Source organism: Pseudochaenichthys georgianus, chromosome 1 (genome assembly GCF_902827115.2).
Source record: "Pseudochaenichthys georgianus chromosome 1, fPseGeo1.2, whole genome shotgun sequence".
Taxonomy (NCBI): Eukaryota; Metazoa; Chordata; class Actinopteri; order Perciformes; family Channichthyidae; genus Pseudochaenichthys; species Pseudochaenichthys georgianus.
Genome location: NC_047503.1, coordinates 20,655,793 through 20,672,431, shown reverse-complemented (window position 1 = coordinate 20,672,431; position 16,639 = coordinate 20,655,793). Strand labels below are relative to the sequence as shown.

The 16,639-nt window shown below is 37.5% G+C and overlaps 1 protein-coding gene across 3 annotated transcripts in view; it reads left to right on the top strand.

Moving 5' to 3' along the window:
* Positions 1-6,527: 6,527 nt before the first annotated feature.
* Positions 6,528-16,639, top strand: part of abca1a (ATP-binding cassette, sub-family A (ABC1), member 1A) — a 37,336-nt gene continuing 27,224 nt past the window's right edge. For all 3 annotated transcript variants that reach the window (XM_034076322.2, XM_034076398.2, XM_034076245.2), the window contains exons 1-5: positions 6,528-6,672; positions 10,795-10,903; positions 12,197-12,290; positions 13,298-13,439; positions 13,663-13,781. In XM_034076322.2, coding sequence (XP_033932213.1) covers positions 10,838-10,903; positions 12,197-12,290; positions 13,298-13,439; positions 13,663-13,781 — 421 coding nt within the window. In that variant the 5' untranslated portion in view covers positions 6,528-6,672; positions 10,795-10,837. The remainder of the gene's footprint in view (positions 6,673-10,794; positions 10,904-12,196; positions 12,291-13,297; positions 13,440-13,662; positions 13,782-16,639) is intronic.

The following is a 16,639-nucleotide window of genomic DNA, read 5'->3' as shown; positions in this document are numbered from 1 at the left end:
TGTAGGCGAGAAGAAGAATTTTAAATTCTATCCTGTGTTCTATAGGGAGCCAGTGTAAGGCAGCCAGAACAGGAGTAATGTGGTCCCTTTTCCTAACTCTGGTTAGTACACGAGCCGCAGCATTTTGAATCAGCTGAAGCGACTTGATTGACTTCTTGGTACTCCCTGATAATAAAGAGTTACAATAATCCAGCCTAGAAGTAACAAATGCATGGACTAGTTTCTCTGCATCGTTTTGAGGCAAGATATGCCTGATTTTTGCAATGTTACGTAGATGGAAGTAGTTGATGACTTTTATTTTTGTAAGGCTGTTTCTTCTTACAAAATGTCGGGTCACTACTGTAATGTGTTTTTTAACAACGGTGGAACATCCTACTATTAGTTATTTTGAATTACAGTTAAGCATGAGGAATAAACAGAAGATGTTGTTAGAATAGAATAGAATAAAATCCTTCTAAAGTGTTAAAGTGTAAGATAATACAAGTTATGCATTTGTTCCCTCATTTCTGACCCCACTTAATAATTATTGAGGTGATAGTTTTGCTAACAAGGTCCTCACTCAGAGCAATTTTCAGATGTGTTTATTCTGGTTTGTGTGACAGGCAGCCACACAGCCAGGACAAACACAAACCAGCCAGACATTGTGATGACATGTGAAGTGTTTACAGTTGCGGCTGAACAGAATGTTTTTTGGCCTGCAGTTATCCAGTGACCATGTTCAACACAGTCTGCCATTGTATAGCCAAAATCAGTGGGGTGGAAAGGTTTATCAGACCGCTCACTGAGCAGGCAACAAGACAGTAGAGACTTCAGTCCATTTTAACTTGACCCAGAAAAATACAGTGCAAATCTGGATAAAAGAACACATAAAATAAAAAAACGTAAAAAGGCTACATTTAGCATGTCTTCATGTTCATGCATGTCTTGCAAGACATAAAGTATATGGAGAATACAGAAATGAACAAGTCTTTTCTGGCCTCAGGTAAATTCCTTGATCAAAGTGAAAGCAATTGTCAAATTGAAAACCACAAAGCCAGGAGTGACAACCAGTCCCACTCCCAAATCTCAGAATTGTGCTTAAATATGAAAGGCTTTTTGTTTCAAATGAGTTGCTTTGAATTGAAGTATCCCAGTAGGATTATTGTATCAGCAGTTTATCCAGCAGGACTTCCATGAGTCACAGCAGCATCACAAGGTTCGACATGTAGCCAAGAAAGTTTCCTTCAGTGAAAAAGAATGTGGGTCCACCCCTTGATTTGGACAACATTCAATGGGTTCTTCCTCGTAGCATGCTTTAACCCTCCACCAAGTATCATAAGAATATGGTCTGAAGTTTTTCTTCCATTAAACTGTGGATAAACAGACCAACAAACACTGAACTAAAAAAAATACACATCCTATCTTCATCCTGCAAAAAAGAGCCAAACAAGTTATACATAAAGCTACGTACAGAGAACCAACAAATACATTATTCATCAAACTAAAAACACTAAAACTACAAGACCTGGTTGACTATAAAACTATTCAAATTATGTTCAAAGCCGCAAATCAACAATTACCTCATAATATCCAGGGACTTTTCACACGGAGAGAAAGCATGCACATGTTGAGAGGAAACTGCATTTTCAAAAAACCACACGTACGAACAAATGCCAAACTTCATTGCATCTCATCAAAAGGTGTTAGTCTGTGGAATAACTGTATGATGCACTGAAATATTGTACAAGTCTATCTAAACTGAAAGTATTATTTAGGAGCCAAATCATTAATGGAATAGGACCTGTAAAATCCCATTTGTTGTTATTTCTTGTAGTTGTAAAAGTAATTTATTTCTGATTGTTTTGTAAAAAAACTAAAAGCAAACAAATTAACAAGACAAACATGTCGCTGATGAAGATGACCTAATATCTTATTTATAAGAAAAATATATGCTAGAGGGGGTAGGACCAGAAAAGTTTGTTTAAGCTTCTTCTTGCCCCTGTTGAACATGACAGACTATTTCAGAATTATTATTGTTTGTTTTTTTTGTTATTATTTGGTTTTTGTACTTTGTTATAATTATTAATTTGAGTGAGAAAAAAAAAAGGAAAAAAAGAGAATATATATATATATATTATTGTTGTATGTTTTTGTTTCTGACATGTTCAATACACTGACAAAAAAAAAAACTATGGTGGAAGAATGCCAGTGCACTTTCTAACTGTGTTTCAGTTGTATTCTCGCACTGCCTTTTGACCTGGAAGAAGACCCTTTTATGGTACAGTAATATACACTATACACTGATAACATCAGATCAATATCTTCTTGATTACAGGGACATATTTTTTCTGACTTAGACAGAAAACCATTGAAAATCAATAGCTTTGTATTAATCATTCTAGAGATATTGGAAACACACATAAACTAACAAGAAAACGTGTAAAGAGTGAATTGGAAGATGTTATCTCCAAATGTGGCAGCAGAAACAGCAATCAGAATCTTAAATTGGGTTATATTGTAACAAGTGTAAAATAATATGATACACTGCAGGTATGTTGTGCTCTGCTGCAAGGTGCCTGCTTTTCTCATGTGATCTGAGTCCAGGTTTGATGTTGTTACAGCAACTGCAGATGAATCAATGGCCAGTTAACATCCACCCATCCATTTCCTAAACAGCTTATCCTGTCAGGGTCACAGAGGGCTGAGGCAGCAGCAGAACAGGTCGAGAGGCAGCGGGGTACATCAGTTTTGCCCATTTGTCACGGGACCAGCACATACAGACAGACTCACCTAAGGAAGAAAGAGGAGAAGGATGTCAGTGAGGGAAACCTTCAGAGAGGTTTACATGGAGACTCGAAGATAAAACAAAAAGTTACAGTTTAGAGTATGAAAAGTTTTTTTAGCGTATTTCAGATTCCCTGCTTTATTTATTGTGTTTTTAATTTAAACATCAAGTATGCTCTGTGGTACATGTGTATATTTCACACTTTTCTCTGTAGCATAAATAACTCCAGTAACCAGCAAAGCTGAATAAGTACCTCAAAAAATATCTCAAAGTATAACAAGTATATTTATTGAACTGCATTGTTCAGTGTTATCTTAAGTGGGAGTAATAATAAAAAATGATGACATCGTCAAAAAGATTTTTGCTTCATGTTGTACACAAAGTTCCATATACTGTATATATTTTTTTTAAATTAATATTTCTTTAAAACTCCTTTCCAATAAAAAATCATAATATTTTGTAACAAAAATAAAAGAATGATGAAGTATAATGATTTAGAAATAACATACCAGTCTGCAACAAGACCCTGAAATCAACTGGTACCTAGAGTGAAGTGTGTTCATTGAATAATCATTCCTATGTTTTAACTCTCAACGCTAATTGCATCCTCATATCTTAAATTGTAATACTGCTTAGGCCCCCATATGTCCCACTTAACTTACCAAGATTTTCTTAATCCCAAATACTTTTTTGAAAGTGTTAAATTCCGCTCAAGGATGCAACTCTTCTGCTCCTCTCCTAAGAAATATGATGGTGATAATATACCATGCTGTATTATGACTACTCATGACTTGCCTTGTGCTTTCCTGAGATTGTTATGTCTTCCTTAGAATAAAGTCATTTTTCACAAGACACTGAGAACTTGTTATCTGCCCCATTGTCGGGCTTTACCTTCATCAATATTAATTTGAATTCAAAGACCTTTCTCTTGTCTGAACAACCTATTTTCATTACTACTTTCATCATCTGCATTATGGTTAAACACAATCTGAAAATGTATATCATAGTAATGCATCTTAACTATTACAAATAAACTGCCTTTTGTCAAGTATGTTTTATTTAAAAAAGGAATTATTGAACAAAAAAACACTTCATTTTTATATTACAAATTATTTAGCAAACATACATTTTTATCTAAATTGTACTCGTATTACTGCAAAGTCTTGGAACTTTGATATTTAATAGGGGGAGTACTTTAATAACCAGTCTCAGATTCTAACCTCTTCTGCTCAGTGTTCACATTATGTCTTAAATTCGTATATTGAGGGGTGAGAACCAGAGGGGCGTAAGTGACATTTTGGTCAAAATGAGTTATATATATCAAATGAAAGCTCTCAATGAGCTCTTTACTGCCAAAAGGGTGCATGTGAATTCTAAACCAATCCAGAGTTATTCATCAAAAACCAAAAGACCTAACACAGAACACACTGAACTTTTTGGCCCTGAGAAATGTATTATGGGTAAAGCCTTTGGATTGCACTTGAGTCAAAATGGCTGACACCATATGTAAGCAAGCTAGGTCAACCATGAGAAGAAAGCTTTTCACTGCTGAAGAAGTGTTACTAAGCTTATTTCAAGATGCAGAAGAGCTTGATGAAGAGAATGAAATAATCCAGGAATCAAAGTCAATGCTGAGTGACAAAGGAAACTTAGTTTCTACAGATACATCTTCAACAGAGAATTCAACTCATCAGAGATCAGCACATGCATGTTCCAGTATCTGTCAACTCTTTCAGGTACTGAGCATGTGGTGCTGTACTCTGACACATGTGGTGGGCAGAACAGGAATGCTGGTTTTAGTGCCATGTGTCTCCATGAAGTTAAAACCTTGCCCATCTCCATTATTGACCATACATTCATGGAGTCTGGACACAGCAAGATGGAATGTGACAGTGTTCATGCAGCCATTGAGATCGACAGAAAAAAGGCCCTTTGTATAGTTCGGAGGGGTACACTCGATGGCAAGGAGGAACAGGCCATAGAAGGTGATTCCAAGTCCTTCTCACAATACATAGGGACGGGTGGCGCAGTGGTCTGTGCATCTGATCATCAGATCAAGGGGGGTGCTGGGGAACTCCAGTTCGAAACCCGCTCCTGCTGCCACTGTGTCAGGCCGTTGTGTCCTTGGGCAAGACACTTCACCCGGATTTGCTCCTGTGGGTATTGTCCACAGTACATGTATGATATCAATGTGTACTTGTAAAAGCGCCTCGATGATTTCGAGGCGTGAAGATGGACGGTGTGGCGCAGTGCGCTGTGCAATGATCATCAGATCAAGGGGTGATACCCGCCGCTGCTGCGTCGTCTGTAAAGCCGTTGTGTCCTTGGGCAAGACACTTCACCTGAACTTGCTCCTGTGGGTATTGTCCACAGTGACCATTGCATGTATCAAAAATATGTGTAATGTGTATCTGTAAAGCGCTTTGAGTTATAATAAATGCAAGGAATTATTATTATTATTAACACACTAGGGATGCTCAATTATGGCAAAAATCATAATCACGATTATTTTTGGTCAATATTGATATCACGATTATTAAATATGATTATTCATTGACTTTGAAAACATCCATTTATTGAACTTAAAAAATAATAATAATAATTTAATAATTTAATTTGCTTTGGAAAGCAGGAGACCAGAGGTGCTCATACAATTGAACCAAAGAAGATGCACACAGGTCCACCTGGGACCACTGCTGTGAACAAGAAAGACGTACTCACACAAATGGGAGTATCCCTCACTCTTATGTGGACTTCTACCATTATTTGCAAGTCATTCAGGCAGAGTAGGCTAGTATGTCCTTTCAAATCAATCTGAAACGTACATGATCTGCATGAAATATGCTGTTGTCGTATATTATATTGCTATATTTGACATTCCCAATGTTCTAAAGTAGTTTTTGATTTGCCAAACAGTTATTAGGCCAGGTTTAATGTAATTGATCGTTATTCAGTGAAATACTGTGATATTGATATGTTATATGATCACAATGGACTCTGTAGCCTATTTTCAATCGGTTATTTGGGGAAATGGTTATTAATGTTTTTGTTTTATTAAATAATTACATTCAATGAACTAATATGATATAAGGATATTTTCATATAATATTGTTATTATAACAATTGATTACTGTTACTTTTGACCTCATTAATGTAAAGCCTTTTTCCTATTTTTATCAGATACGCCCTTTTTCTTAGTTCATATGAGATAAAATCTTAGTTCCAAAAAGGCGCATGTGACTTTATTCCGAATAAAAAAAAAATAGAAGAATATTTTTTTCAATAAAAGTCAAAATATTGTTCATTAAGTATATTGTCATCCACATGTTTATGAAGTTTTCATATTAAAGATTGAATTTAATAAACAAAGTCAGGACAAAGTATTGTCATTTTTTGTTTTGGCTCTCCTGTAAAGTTGGTCAAATGTCACTTCTCACCCCTCGATATCTTATAGTGCAAATGCATTAAAGAAGTGATACATTTATAACGGTTATAATGAGTATTTTTCATATTATTTGTGGCAGTTCTAGTCAATCCTAGGAGTAGCATTAGCAGTCATTTAATATGTTCATACAACCTTCTTGAGCTTGGCACTAATTGAAAAGTCCCCACTGAGCATTGATTAAGTGTTGAGGTGTCGCTGGTCCTTTAAGAGATGTTTTGACTCCGCACGTGCTTGCCTTATAAGGGAGCCGCATCAAACGGTGACCGATAGTTACCTCTGCTCTGCATCAAGCAGCGATATAAAACCCTGCCGGAGGAGAGGACAACAGCTTCTCCAGACACTGAGACACAGAGGATCATCACAGAGAGCAGCTGATTCACCATTTATAAGTTGTTCTTCAAGAAGGATTGCAATATATGAAAGGAGAAAGAGTGGATATTCACGTCGCTCGGGATAAAGGACGGTGAGTTCTGTTTTTTTGTTGGGGGGCTGTACATTTGGGGGGGGGGGGGGCTTTATGAGTTTCTTTGTTGGACCAACAAAGAGATACGTACATGCCACGGTGTACCAGTTAACATGTTCTCCTTAAACTATGATTTCTTCATATGTTGTCAGCTACTACTTTTGGCTTTGTGTAATTAAACGACGATAACAAAACAAAGATTGGATTGGCTGTTGAATGCCAAATTCTGTTGTTTTTTTATTTTTCTTCGTTTCAACGTCGCAAAGATAGTCAATACCTGCTATGAGATGAATGGACTTCAAATGTACATGGCAATACCGTCGTTTGAGTGAAATGACAAGCATTGTCTTTGCTGTTTTTAGCTCTTTTATCATGTTTTTGTCTCAGTATCCTCCTCTGTGAGTGGGACCAGTGTCAAGATAGCTATTGTTAAAATCAGTACTTCCGGTATGGCATTAAAAAAACAATCGCCTCATTGTGGAAACGAATTTATTTATTACAAAACCTGAATCTATAAGAGAAACTTAAGGCACCTTTTCACATTTTTTATCGACTGCACTTTTAATTGTAACGTTACAGAAGTGCATATTACCGTTTAGTGGGCAATATATTCAAGTTACCTGTGTTGCAGCTTTACTCTGAAAGCACATTCACCGTACTTCCTGTCTCATTGTGGCTAAATTGCCGTTAATTTGGGTCAGTATCGCGAAGCTGAATGACCGACAGTAACCTTAATCCACTACTAGAACAATGAAACAAAAGTATCACAAATAGCATATATAATAAATCAGTCACTCGATTAATGTTGGCATGTTATCATCCTTTTGACATTTGGTCACAGTGAAAAATATGTTACTGTATAACAATTAACAGTAGCCTGATTTTCTTTCTTTCACGTTACAATGTTTTTTTCTTCATAATGTGTGCTGGGTCAGCTAAGTTATGTCTTGTTTTTAGTGATTTTATCAAAGTGCATGTCTGCAGTGTTGGTGCAATGTCGACGACATACATTTGCTATGTTTTCGATAGTGGTTTAAAGAAGAAAACATGTATTTTTATGCACAGAATCGACGATCTATTATCATCTTTTAGGGCAAAATTACTTTGATTTGAACAGTTTTTCATTTTTTAAATACATGTCAAGTTTTTTCGGAAAAAATTGAAGACAATGAGGGTTGAGAAAAACATCCTGTATCAATGAGGTATGACACGTGAGCGAGAGTTGATGTAAACAGTATTATAAAGAAGGATGGTTTCAGTGTGTGCCACTAGAGGCGCCATGGCTCTGCACCATTTGTTCTGCTCAACACTCAGCTCCACATCTCTTCTTATTTCGGCATGCGATGTGTTTTCACCTCCATGTTTACCAAAAGCAGACGATTCTTGAAAGGTTAACTCTGAAGATTCTCAGATAGTTTGACTGTGGAAAACATCAGTAACATCAAGCTGAACCAAGTTCTATACATATCAGGTTTCATAATGGGTATCATCGTTATGTAAACATATCGATCCCCAAATGGAGGTGGGAGAGTTTTAGTGACACCATTTATTTCAGTGGTCAGAAATGATAGCCATGAATGTATATTATGTATTCATTCATTCAAACCTCTATATAAGATTCAATACATTAATTGAGGGAGACTCTTAATTTGCAATGATGATCAAATAAATCAAACTAATATGAAACCTCTTGTTAAAACCAAAGATAAAAGGAGAGAAGAAAATAACATTAAATGTCCATCAAATGTGGGGAAAGTGTAGTTGTCCTCCTACACATTGCAGACCACTAATGTGTTCCCCTCACTCATTTTGTTTGAGATGTGCACTAGTGTATTGCAATATCCATATTTGCCACGCAAATCTTAACATGTGATTTAAAACCTGTACTGATGTGTTGAGCTTTACACTAACTACAATATAGGCATTCAAGTTGATGTCTTACATTTTGTTTTGTCAGTCCTAAAGTCAAATACATGTTGTTTATATATGATAGAAAACAGAGCAAAGCAGAAAATCCCCATATTTTAAAGGCTGAAAAACAGAATATTTGCATAAAATACTACCATAACGATGGTTTGATTATCAAGATAGTCTATTGGTTGTCTAATTGTTACAGCAGGAGCATGAATTCCTCATATCTTTTTGTTTAAGTAAGTCTTCGGCAGGAATCTTTCCGATAAAGCTGTGTGTGCCGTCACTGCTGCCATTTAATCAGGTGACTCATAGAGAAAACAGATGTACCAGTTCAGCAGATACTGAACGTAGGCCGCTGCGTTGTTTGGGCATCCCAAAGGTCCTGTTGATTTTTCTTGCGAAATTTCATACAATCCGGCGGATACATTTCCATGTATCCTGCGAACATTTATGCAATAGTGCCAACGTACAGATGTATAAACAGATGTTTTTGTCATCTGTATTTATCACCTCTCATGTTGTCTTTTTGCCACCTGCACTGGCAATTAGATCATTCTGCAAGTGATGGTACACCTTAGTTTCACCCTTTAAGTAGGCCGAGACTGCTAGGGAAGTGGTTAGACTATGTTGTTATTATGATTGCGTTAGAGAAAATGTGGTGTAAAACCATAGAAGTCTAAATTAATGGTTTAATCAGGGCAGGACTTTTTCTCAACCCACATTGATGTGTCCTTGATGTTGTTCCACTTTCTACGACAACCAGCTTTATTCTGTATAAAGGGCATTCAATAAGATAAACAGGATTGCTTTAATCCTTTTCGAACTTGAGTTTTACCAACAACCTAAAGAAATGGCCACAAAAATGAGGCAACAGCCTTAGGTTAAGTCGCACTTGTTTTGATTTTATATAAACTTTAGACAGGGATGTACTCATCGTCTTGATCAGCTTTTTGTGAACTTTTTTGGGTGCTACATCTAAAAATATAGTGTTCATCATAACACAATGGTCAACTCTACACAAACCTTTGTTTTTAAGTCCTGAGCCTCTTGTTATGTAAAGCATTGTTAAGACACGTAGAAAAGCATGATGACATTAATAAATAAGCTAAGTATCTCAGTCTTGAGTGGCTGATCTGATCTGATCCCAACATACAGGATCGAAAAGCAGCATTAAAAAAATAGTTTGATAACTCCTGAATATTTTCAGTATTACGGTCTTCTTTCTGGAGTCAATAACAAGTCCGGGCACCGATCCAAGGACTTTTGAATCTGCAAATAGAATAAACAAATAGGCATGTAAACTGTTTTGCCCCAGAGAGGTTTTTTTATATATGAGATAAACAATGTGCCATTTAGTACATCTGACAAAGCCCAGTTCCTTGCAAAACAGTGAAAAAGTGTATCAGCTTTTTCCATTAGTTGAGTAGACCAACTGCTTTGGTTTCGTCAGTGGGTCGTTTGAACAGAGGGGGGTTGGTGATGCTGTCTTGTAACATTTACATATAATGCAGCTTATCATGTGATTCGGAGGTGTTAACGGGGTAAAAACGGTGATGATTAAAAAAATGTCCGACAACTTTGACCACTTAAAAACTTCCCACCACACACTCATCCTGTCAGTTGGAGGCTGACCTTTGGACAGATGAGTCTACATGTAGTGAAGCTGCAATAGTTCCTCAGTCATCAGGCGACTTGGTTTGCTGAGTGCTGCTGTACTTTTGGCTGGTCTGCGTGTCAGAACTGTTTAGTTCTATAGGTAAATCCATTAGAAAGGATTTTGTCTTTGAGTAAGGCTTTTTTGTTTCTGATGGCAGCTGTAGTTTAGTTTTAGCATTTAGCATTATTAAGCAACCATGTAATATCTGTTGTGTTCCTGATATGGTATTTATTTTTGATAGAAGATTTCTGACTGAATTTATTTTCTTACCGTGGCACGATTTACATGTCGGCACAGCTATGTTTGGTATAAGCATGCGCTAGGTTACGGATTGCTGATGTCAGGACTTTCTGTTCTGTATTCATATTGGTTTCATGCGTCCATTTGGGATGTACAAATGTTTTCTTTTGTTTGTCTTTTTCCACAGGAACAAGCAGCTGTTGAGATTTTAGTTAGTTGACTGTCATTTTAACAGAAAGGAAAGTGTCTTTTGTTTGTCTGGTCAACGTTTGCATTGTCTGACCCTCTTTCTTTGTCTTTTTGGGTCTCAGTGAGGAGCTGGAGCGTGCTCAGTGAGGTTGGGAAGACGTCATCATGACTGTCTCCACTCAACTGGGTTTACTGCTTTGGAAAAACTTCACCTACAGACGGAGACAGACTGTAAGTAGAAGGGCTTTAAATTACTGACATATTTGTATTAATTGAAAAATATAGATATTTTCCATTGCATATGATTATTTCACTAATCCTTGCTGTTATTTTGTGAATTTTATTTTATTTATGTTAAACACATAAAGCTTTTTATATATTTGTTAGTGTTATACTGGTCTCAGTATCACATACAGTATTATGCTGCCAGGCAGACTCATTAGCTTGCCTTGCATTGTGTCTTCTTTGAAGTTAGCTCTATTTATAATACAATAAGGCACAGTTTTAGGTCAGTCCCTTAAAAGAAGCAAAATGGAGGGATATCCGTTCTTTTGAGAAATGTCCCCCGAGTGTCACATTTTCAATGCACTTGACTGGGAGATGATTTTCCCAGTACCACATGACTAGTCATAAGGGCAGTACAAAGACTTTCTAGATGTCTTCCCTCATAACTAAGCAGTCCAAATGATGTAATTCTCCTCTCAATCAATCAAGCAATCAATCAATCAATCAATCAATCAATCAATCAATGTTTATTTATATAGCCCAATATCACAAATGTTACATTTGTCTCAGTGGACTTCACAGCCACTCGTTCTGAACGCATCACAGTTTACAGATCACTGTGAGTCATTAATGATGTAATGATGACATATACAGTATGTCCAGTTACCATCATGTTCTGGTTGGTGCCCACATACTCAAAGTTATTTAAATCAAATTCACTTCCAAGCAGTAGCACAGTGGATCTTTATACATGAAGAGGCTCATCTGCATACAATTGAGCCGGCTGGACATAAGTCCACTTATTTCCAACAAAAGGATACATACAGTGTGTACTCTAAGACAGTGTCTTTATTCTTTATCCCTGTGCTGCTTGTCTGACATGCTGTTTCAAGCTGAGACACTGGTAGCTGAAGTAGAGGGGCCATATGGAGCAGATGGACATAGTTCCTTAAACCCTGCAGACCTCCCTCTGTCTCGCTCTGTCAACCCTTATTAACCCATATACCACCCCAGACTCATTGTGGGATGGATTACTGTGTACAAAGGACAACAGCCACCTCTAAATACAGATATTTTAGAGGGCACAGAGATACACTCACAAACTGATCATGTTCTAAAGAAGCAGAAATGACCTTAGTTGAACTGAAACACCCCAAAACTGATGAAAACTTGTCAGTAGATGATAGTATACTAAAAGATGATTAACTCATTTGTTTTGGCACATTTTTGTTTCCCAAAATGCTTTCTTTTATTCATTTGATTAATACATATCATCATCCTTTTGTCTTCTTTTCTTAGGTCCAGCTGCTGATTGAGATCATCTGGCCTCTGTTTATCTTCCTCATCCTGATCTCTGTCCGAATTCATTATCCACCCTACGAGCAGCATGAATGTAAGCACACATTAAGACAGGGAGAGATATACACATATTTCACTCACATATATAACAAAATTAAGCTTCATTGCTTTTTTTGTAGTATTAAAATATATAGTTGAATTAAGATGAATGAAACCTTAGGTACATTCAGATTTCCCATGTTGATTGGTTATTTTTCAAATTACTTCAAAAACAATGGTGTAGGTTTTTGTAAGACATTGTCAATATTTGTATCTTAGTGATCAACATATTAGTCAATCAAGGTTTCCGTGTAATTGTCACAGTAGGATTGTTTGGAATTGTTTGCACTGTGTGGACCTTTATGACCTTAAGCTCCTGGAAAAGTTGGTTTCACAACATTGACCATGTTTGACTCCAAAAAATATCATGGTCTAGACTCTAGAGCACATACAAAAAAGGGCCTTTTAGCATTATTAGTGCTCGTCGCTTTATTCACTTAGGGAAGGAAAACATACAAATTACTGAGATGGCTTTGACACCCTCATTCTGTGCATCTTAGAACATTTTATGCAGTTTCAAGCTTGTAACACAATTATAGATTACTGTTTTAGGATGAATGAAGTGTAGCTCTGTAATCGATAGTGTTTACTTGTGTTTAGTATCCACTATACAAGTTCCCTTATTTGGAACAAAATCATCGATATCTAATGACAGTGTATTACAAGTGTGTCCAATCCCATTAACCCAGTGAACCCAGCCTGCTGACCCCCTTTCATCCTCTACTTATCTTTTCGACATAATAGCTAGTTAACCTCAGTAAAGGCAGTGGCAATGAGTGACACGTTATAGTTAGCCTAAGTTCAATGAGTTGGACATTTAGTAGTACGGGTAGTTTTATATGTTGGAGAGTAGTGGAAAATGGAAGTGAATGGGACACTTAAAATGAAAGACTTTACCTGATTAATTGGCAAGGATGAAAAATATCCTACTGGTTATCAGTTTTCTCCAGTGATCCACATTTCAAAAACACATCATATAAATTGAATTATTTTCCTTTCCAGGCCATTTCCCTAACAAGGCCATGCCCTCGGCGGGTACGTTGCCGTGGGTACAAGGCATCATCTGTAACGCCAACAACCCCTGCTTCCGTAATCCCACCCCAGGCGAGAGTCCCGGGGTGGTGGGAAACTTCAATGATTCTATGTGAGTACGGTGGCCCTGTGGCTGATTTATAGCTCAGGCAGTGCAATACTTTGAATAATCCAAAAATATTCACGCAGTGCGTTTTTGTATCATTTTGTATCTATATTATTCAATCTTTTAATCAATATATGAATGTATAATGTGCCTTTAAAATAAATACTCAGGCTTTGAATTCTCGAGATGAAGATGTGTCTGATTTTGTCTCGTTCTGCAACATCCCCAGAATCTCCCGTTTGTTCACTGATGCCCAGAAAATCCTGCTCTACAGTCAGAAGGATAAAAGCTACGAAGGCTACACGGGACTGCTAAGGGCTCTCAGAAAGATGCAGGAGAACACTGCTCGTAAGTACATACCTTTTTGTTTTATTTATTTGTTACAGTTATTGAATGACGACCTCATTGATTACCAAGTCACCCACCCATTCACAATCAGTCATTTCTGCTGCCTGTATCATCATTCAAATGAGAGCTCCTATATGACCTCACATCCAGTCATGATTGGAGTCAGTGATTCACACCTATAGTTCCTTCACACATTGCTGATGTTAAAACTAAATGAAGTTACTGCTCAAGTTCCTCGCAGTGTAACAGCTGATTGAAGTCCTCTAAGGAACATCCTTATCACTGCCTGCCAGACGCTGAGGCCCCTCTCCTTAAAGCCAGTGGGTGTAACTTCTCTTTTAATGAGTGAGCAGAGTGATGGCACTAGACAGGAAATTGCACCACCCTGACAATCATTATAAAATCTCTGCCCAGATCTGGTAGAACATGTCAAGTTGGACTGGAATGTCTCTGCTTCCTGTCATGACATTTAGCTATCTCTGCTCTCAATTTAAACCTGAAAATGTAATCGTAATCTTACATTTTAATGCTAAGGGTCGCAAGTTTGTTTTACATCTTTCTAAAATAGCATCTTGTTTATGACTTCACTGTGCTGAGTCGAAGTAACCTGCAAATGGCAAAGTGTTTTAAATCCTCACTTGAATAAAAGTCATAAAATGCACTTTATCTTTGCTGCGTGTAAAAAAACGTTTTAATTCAGTACCCATTACTCTGACATGGGAGGCATGATAAAAGCAATCTAGATTTTTTTTTTAACATTCGACCTTGTGTGCAAAGACAAGCAGGAAGAAATGGAAAACATTAAGACAGTATAAAATGGAGGATACTTACACAGGACAGAGAACAATAACAGTAAACATCAGTGACGTAAGTACTGTCCTCCGTTAATTGCTGCAGTGAGTCTAATTGGACGAGGTCCTTTTGTCTGTTCCATTAGTGTAGCTTTGATACTGCGATATTTCTCTGAGACACAGTTAGATGCTATGAATAAAGGGGGTATTAGCCTGGTTTCACTCCGACCCTAATGTAAGGGTATAGAGCAGAGTGTCGTCAGAAAGTATGCAACGAAACAGAACAATCAAGGTTGTTGTTGGGGCTACATTCTGATTTACAAGCAGTTATATAAAGTCCCTACAAAGCAAAGCATGGCCTGAAAAAAGGACAGGGATTAAAGAGCAAATGAGAGGAAATTCAGTTCTACAAAAAAAATGTATTGTTAGGTTTATTGGATCTACAGATAGATTTTCATTGTTTTTAATAACTAAAGGTCATGCATTTTAACTGGATTTGTTTGGCTCTTTTTTTTTTAACAGCACATCTGTGCACTTCACCAACATTGATTTTTAAATGCACTGCCTCATGCACTATCGCATATTACACTGCATGTGCCTTTAATCCACGTGAGAGAATGCAACTGCAGAGGGATGTTATAGGAATAAGAGCAGGGATCGAAGAGGGTGGAGACCCACGTGTCAGTTAATAATTGAGAAACCGGCAGGGGTCAGCAAATGAGATTTACACTGACAGGGAAGGAGCGCCGTGAAGGGTCAGGGAGAGGGATGAGCTTTTTCCTGGAGGATAACTACATAAATCACACAGCATACACTCTGTCTGATGAGGTCTGACGCATTCCTGCTTTAGGAGAGAAGACAGAATGACATGGCAGATCAATGAAAGAGAGAAAATCAACAGACATTTGAACATTTATTCAACATTTTTGAGACGAGAAAGGTGTTCTTCATACCATGTAGATTGATCAGGCTTTTTTTCTCACCTGTGTACCATTCCTATCAAAAGTGAAGCCTGAGTTGGATTTGCATACTAACCTTGCATTTGTAGGCTTTCACTTCCTTCATGTTTTATCTTGCTGACTCCATTTCATTTGAAGGCTCAATGTGTCTGAGCCTGATCTTTTCAAATGGACAGTGTTCCGCCTTGAATGATTGTAATACTGGAGAATTCATTACTTTCCGCGCCTTTAAATCAGCCCATGCATGTCTAGCTCAACCCTTACTTTAAGCTTTCCCTTTGTTTATCCAATCGTGTTAAAACCATATCCCACATTTAAAATATGTCCCTGAGGAGGTGAGAAATATAATCCCCTCACAGAAATGTCCTTTAGGACGTGTAAATCTCTGATTGGCTCTCACAAACAAAGTCAGACATGCTCAGATACTATCCAACATGTTATTTATTTTCCAACATCAAAATAGTAATTTACATTCCACCTATTGCGCAGCTCTTTTGTGAGTTAATTTCATAGCAGTCAGAATTTCATCCATCCATCCACCTTTTCTTGCTCAAACTAGAAAAATCACCTGGCATTCATTCAGGAATGTGCCTTAATGCTTGTTAGCAAAACTAGGTGCGCTATGCCACTATTATTAAATATGAAATAAACGAGGGAGCGACAGGAGCAAGCACAGACTTGTGTTGGTGGTAACACCCTTTTACAGCAGGTCCTAACGTAGGAAAAACAAACACAAATAAGGATTGTTACTTTTTACGTTGTCACACTTCCAAAGACGTCATTGCCCCTGATTACAGGGAGGGGGTAAACGACTTAGGCAGCGCACGCAAAGACATACACTCACAGATAAGATCAAACACGTAGATTGAATACAGACACACAAGGTCCTTTGATGACTTGATAGGCTTTCTATCAAGTCTGGTCTGTCCTCAAGGACCTTTGAATGCAATGCACCATGGGAGATATGACTTCCAACTGGGACACAGATTAGACCTTATTAGCACTCCAGTGTTGTTCACCCCTGAGAGTTGAGGTCACTCACATGCAATTAGATGCACAGGTACACAATAATACACGCACACAAAAAATGCACAGAGCAGGGACGGTA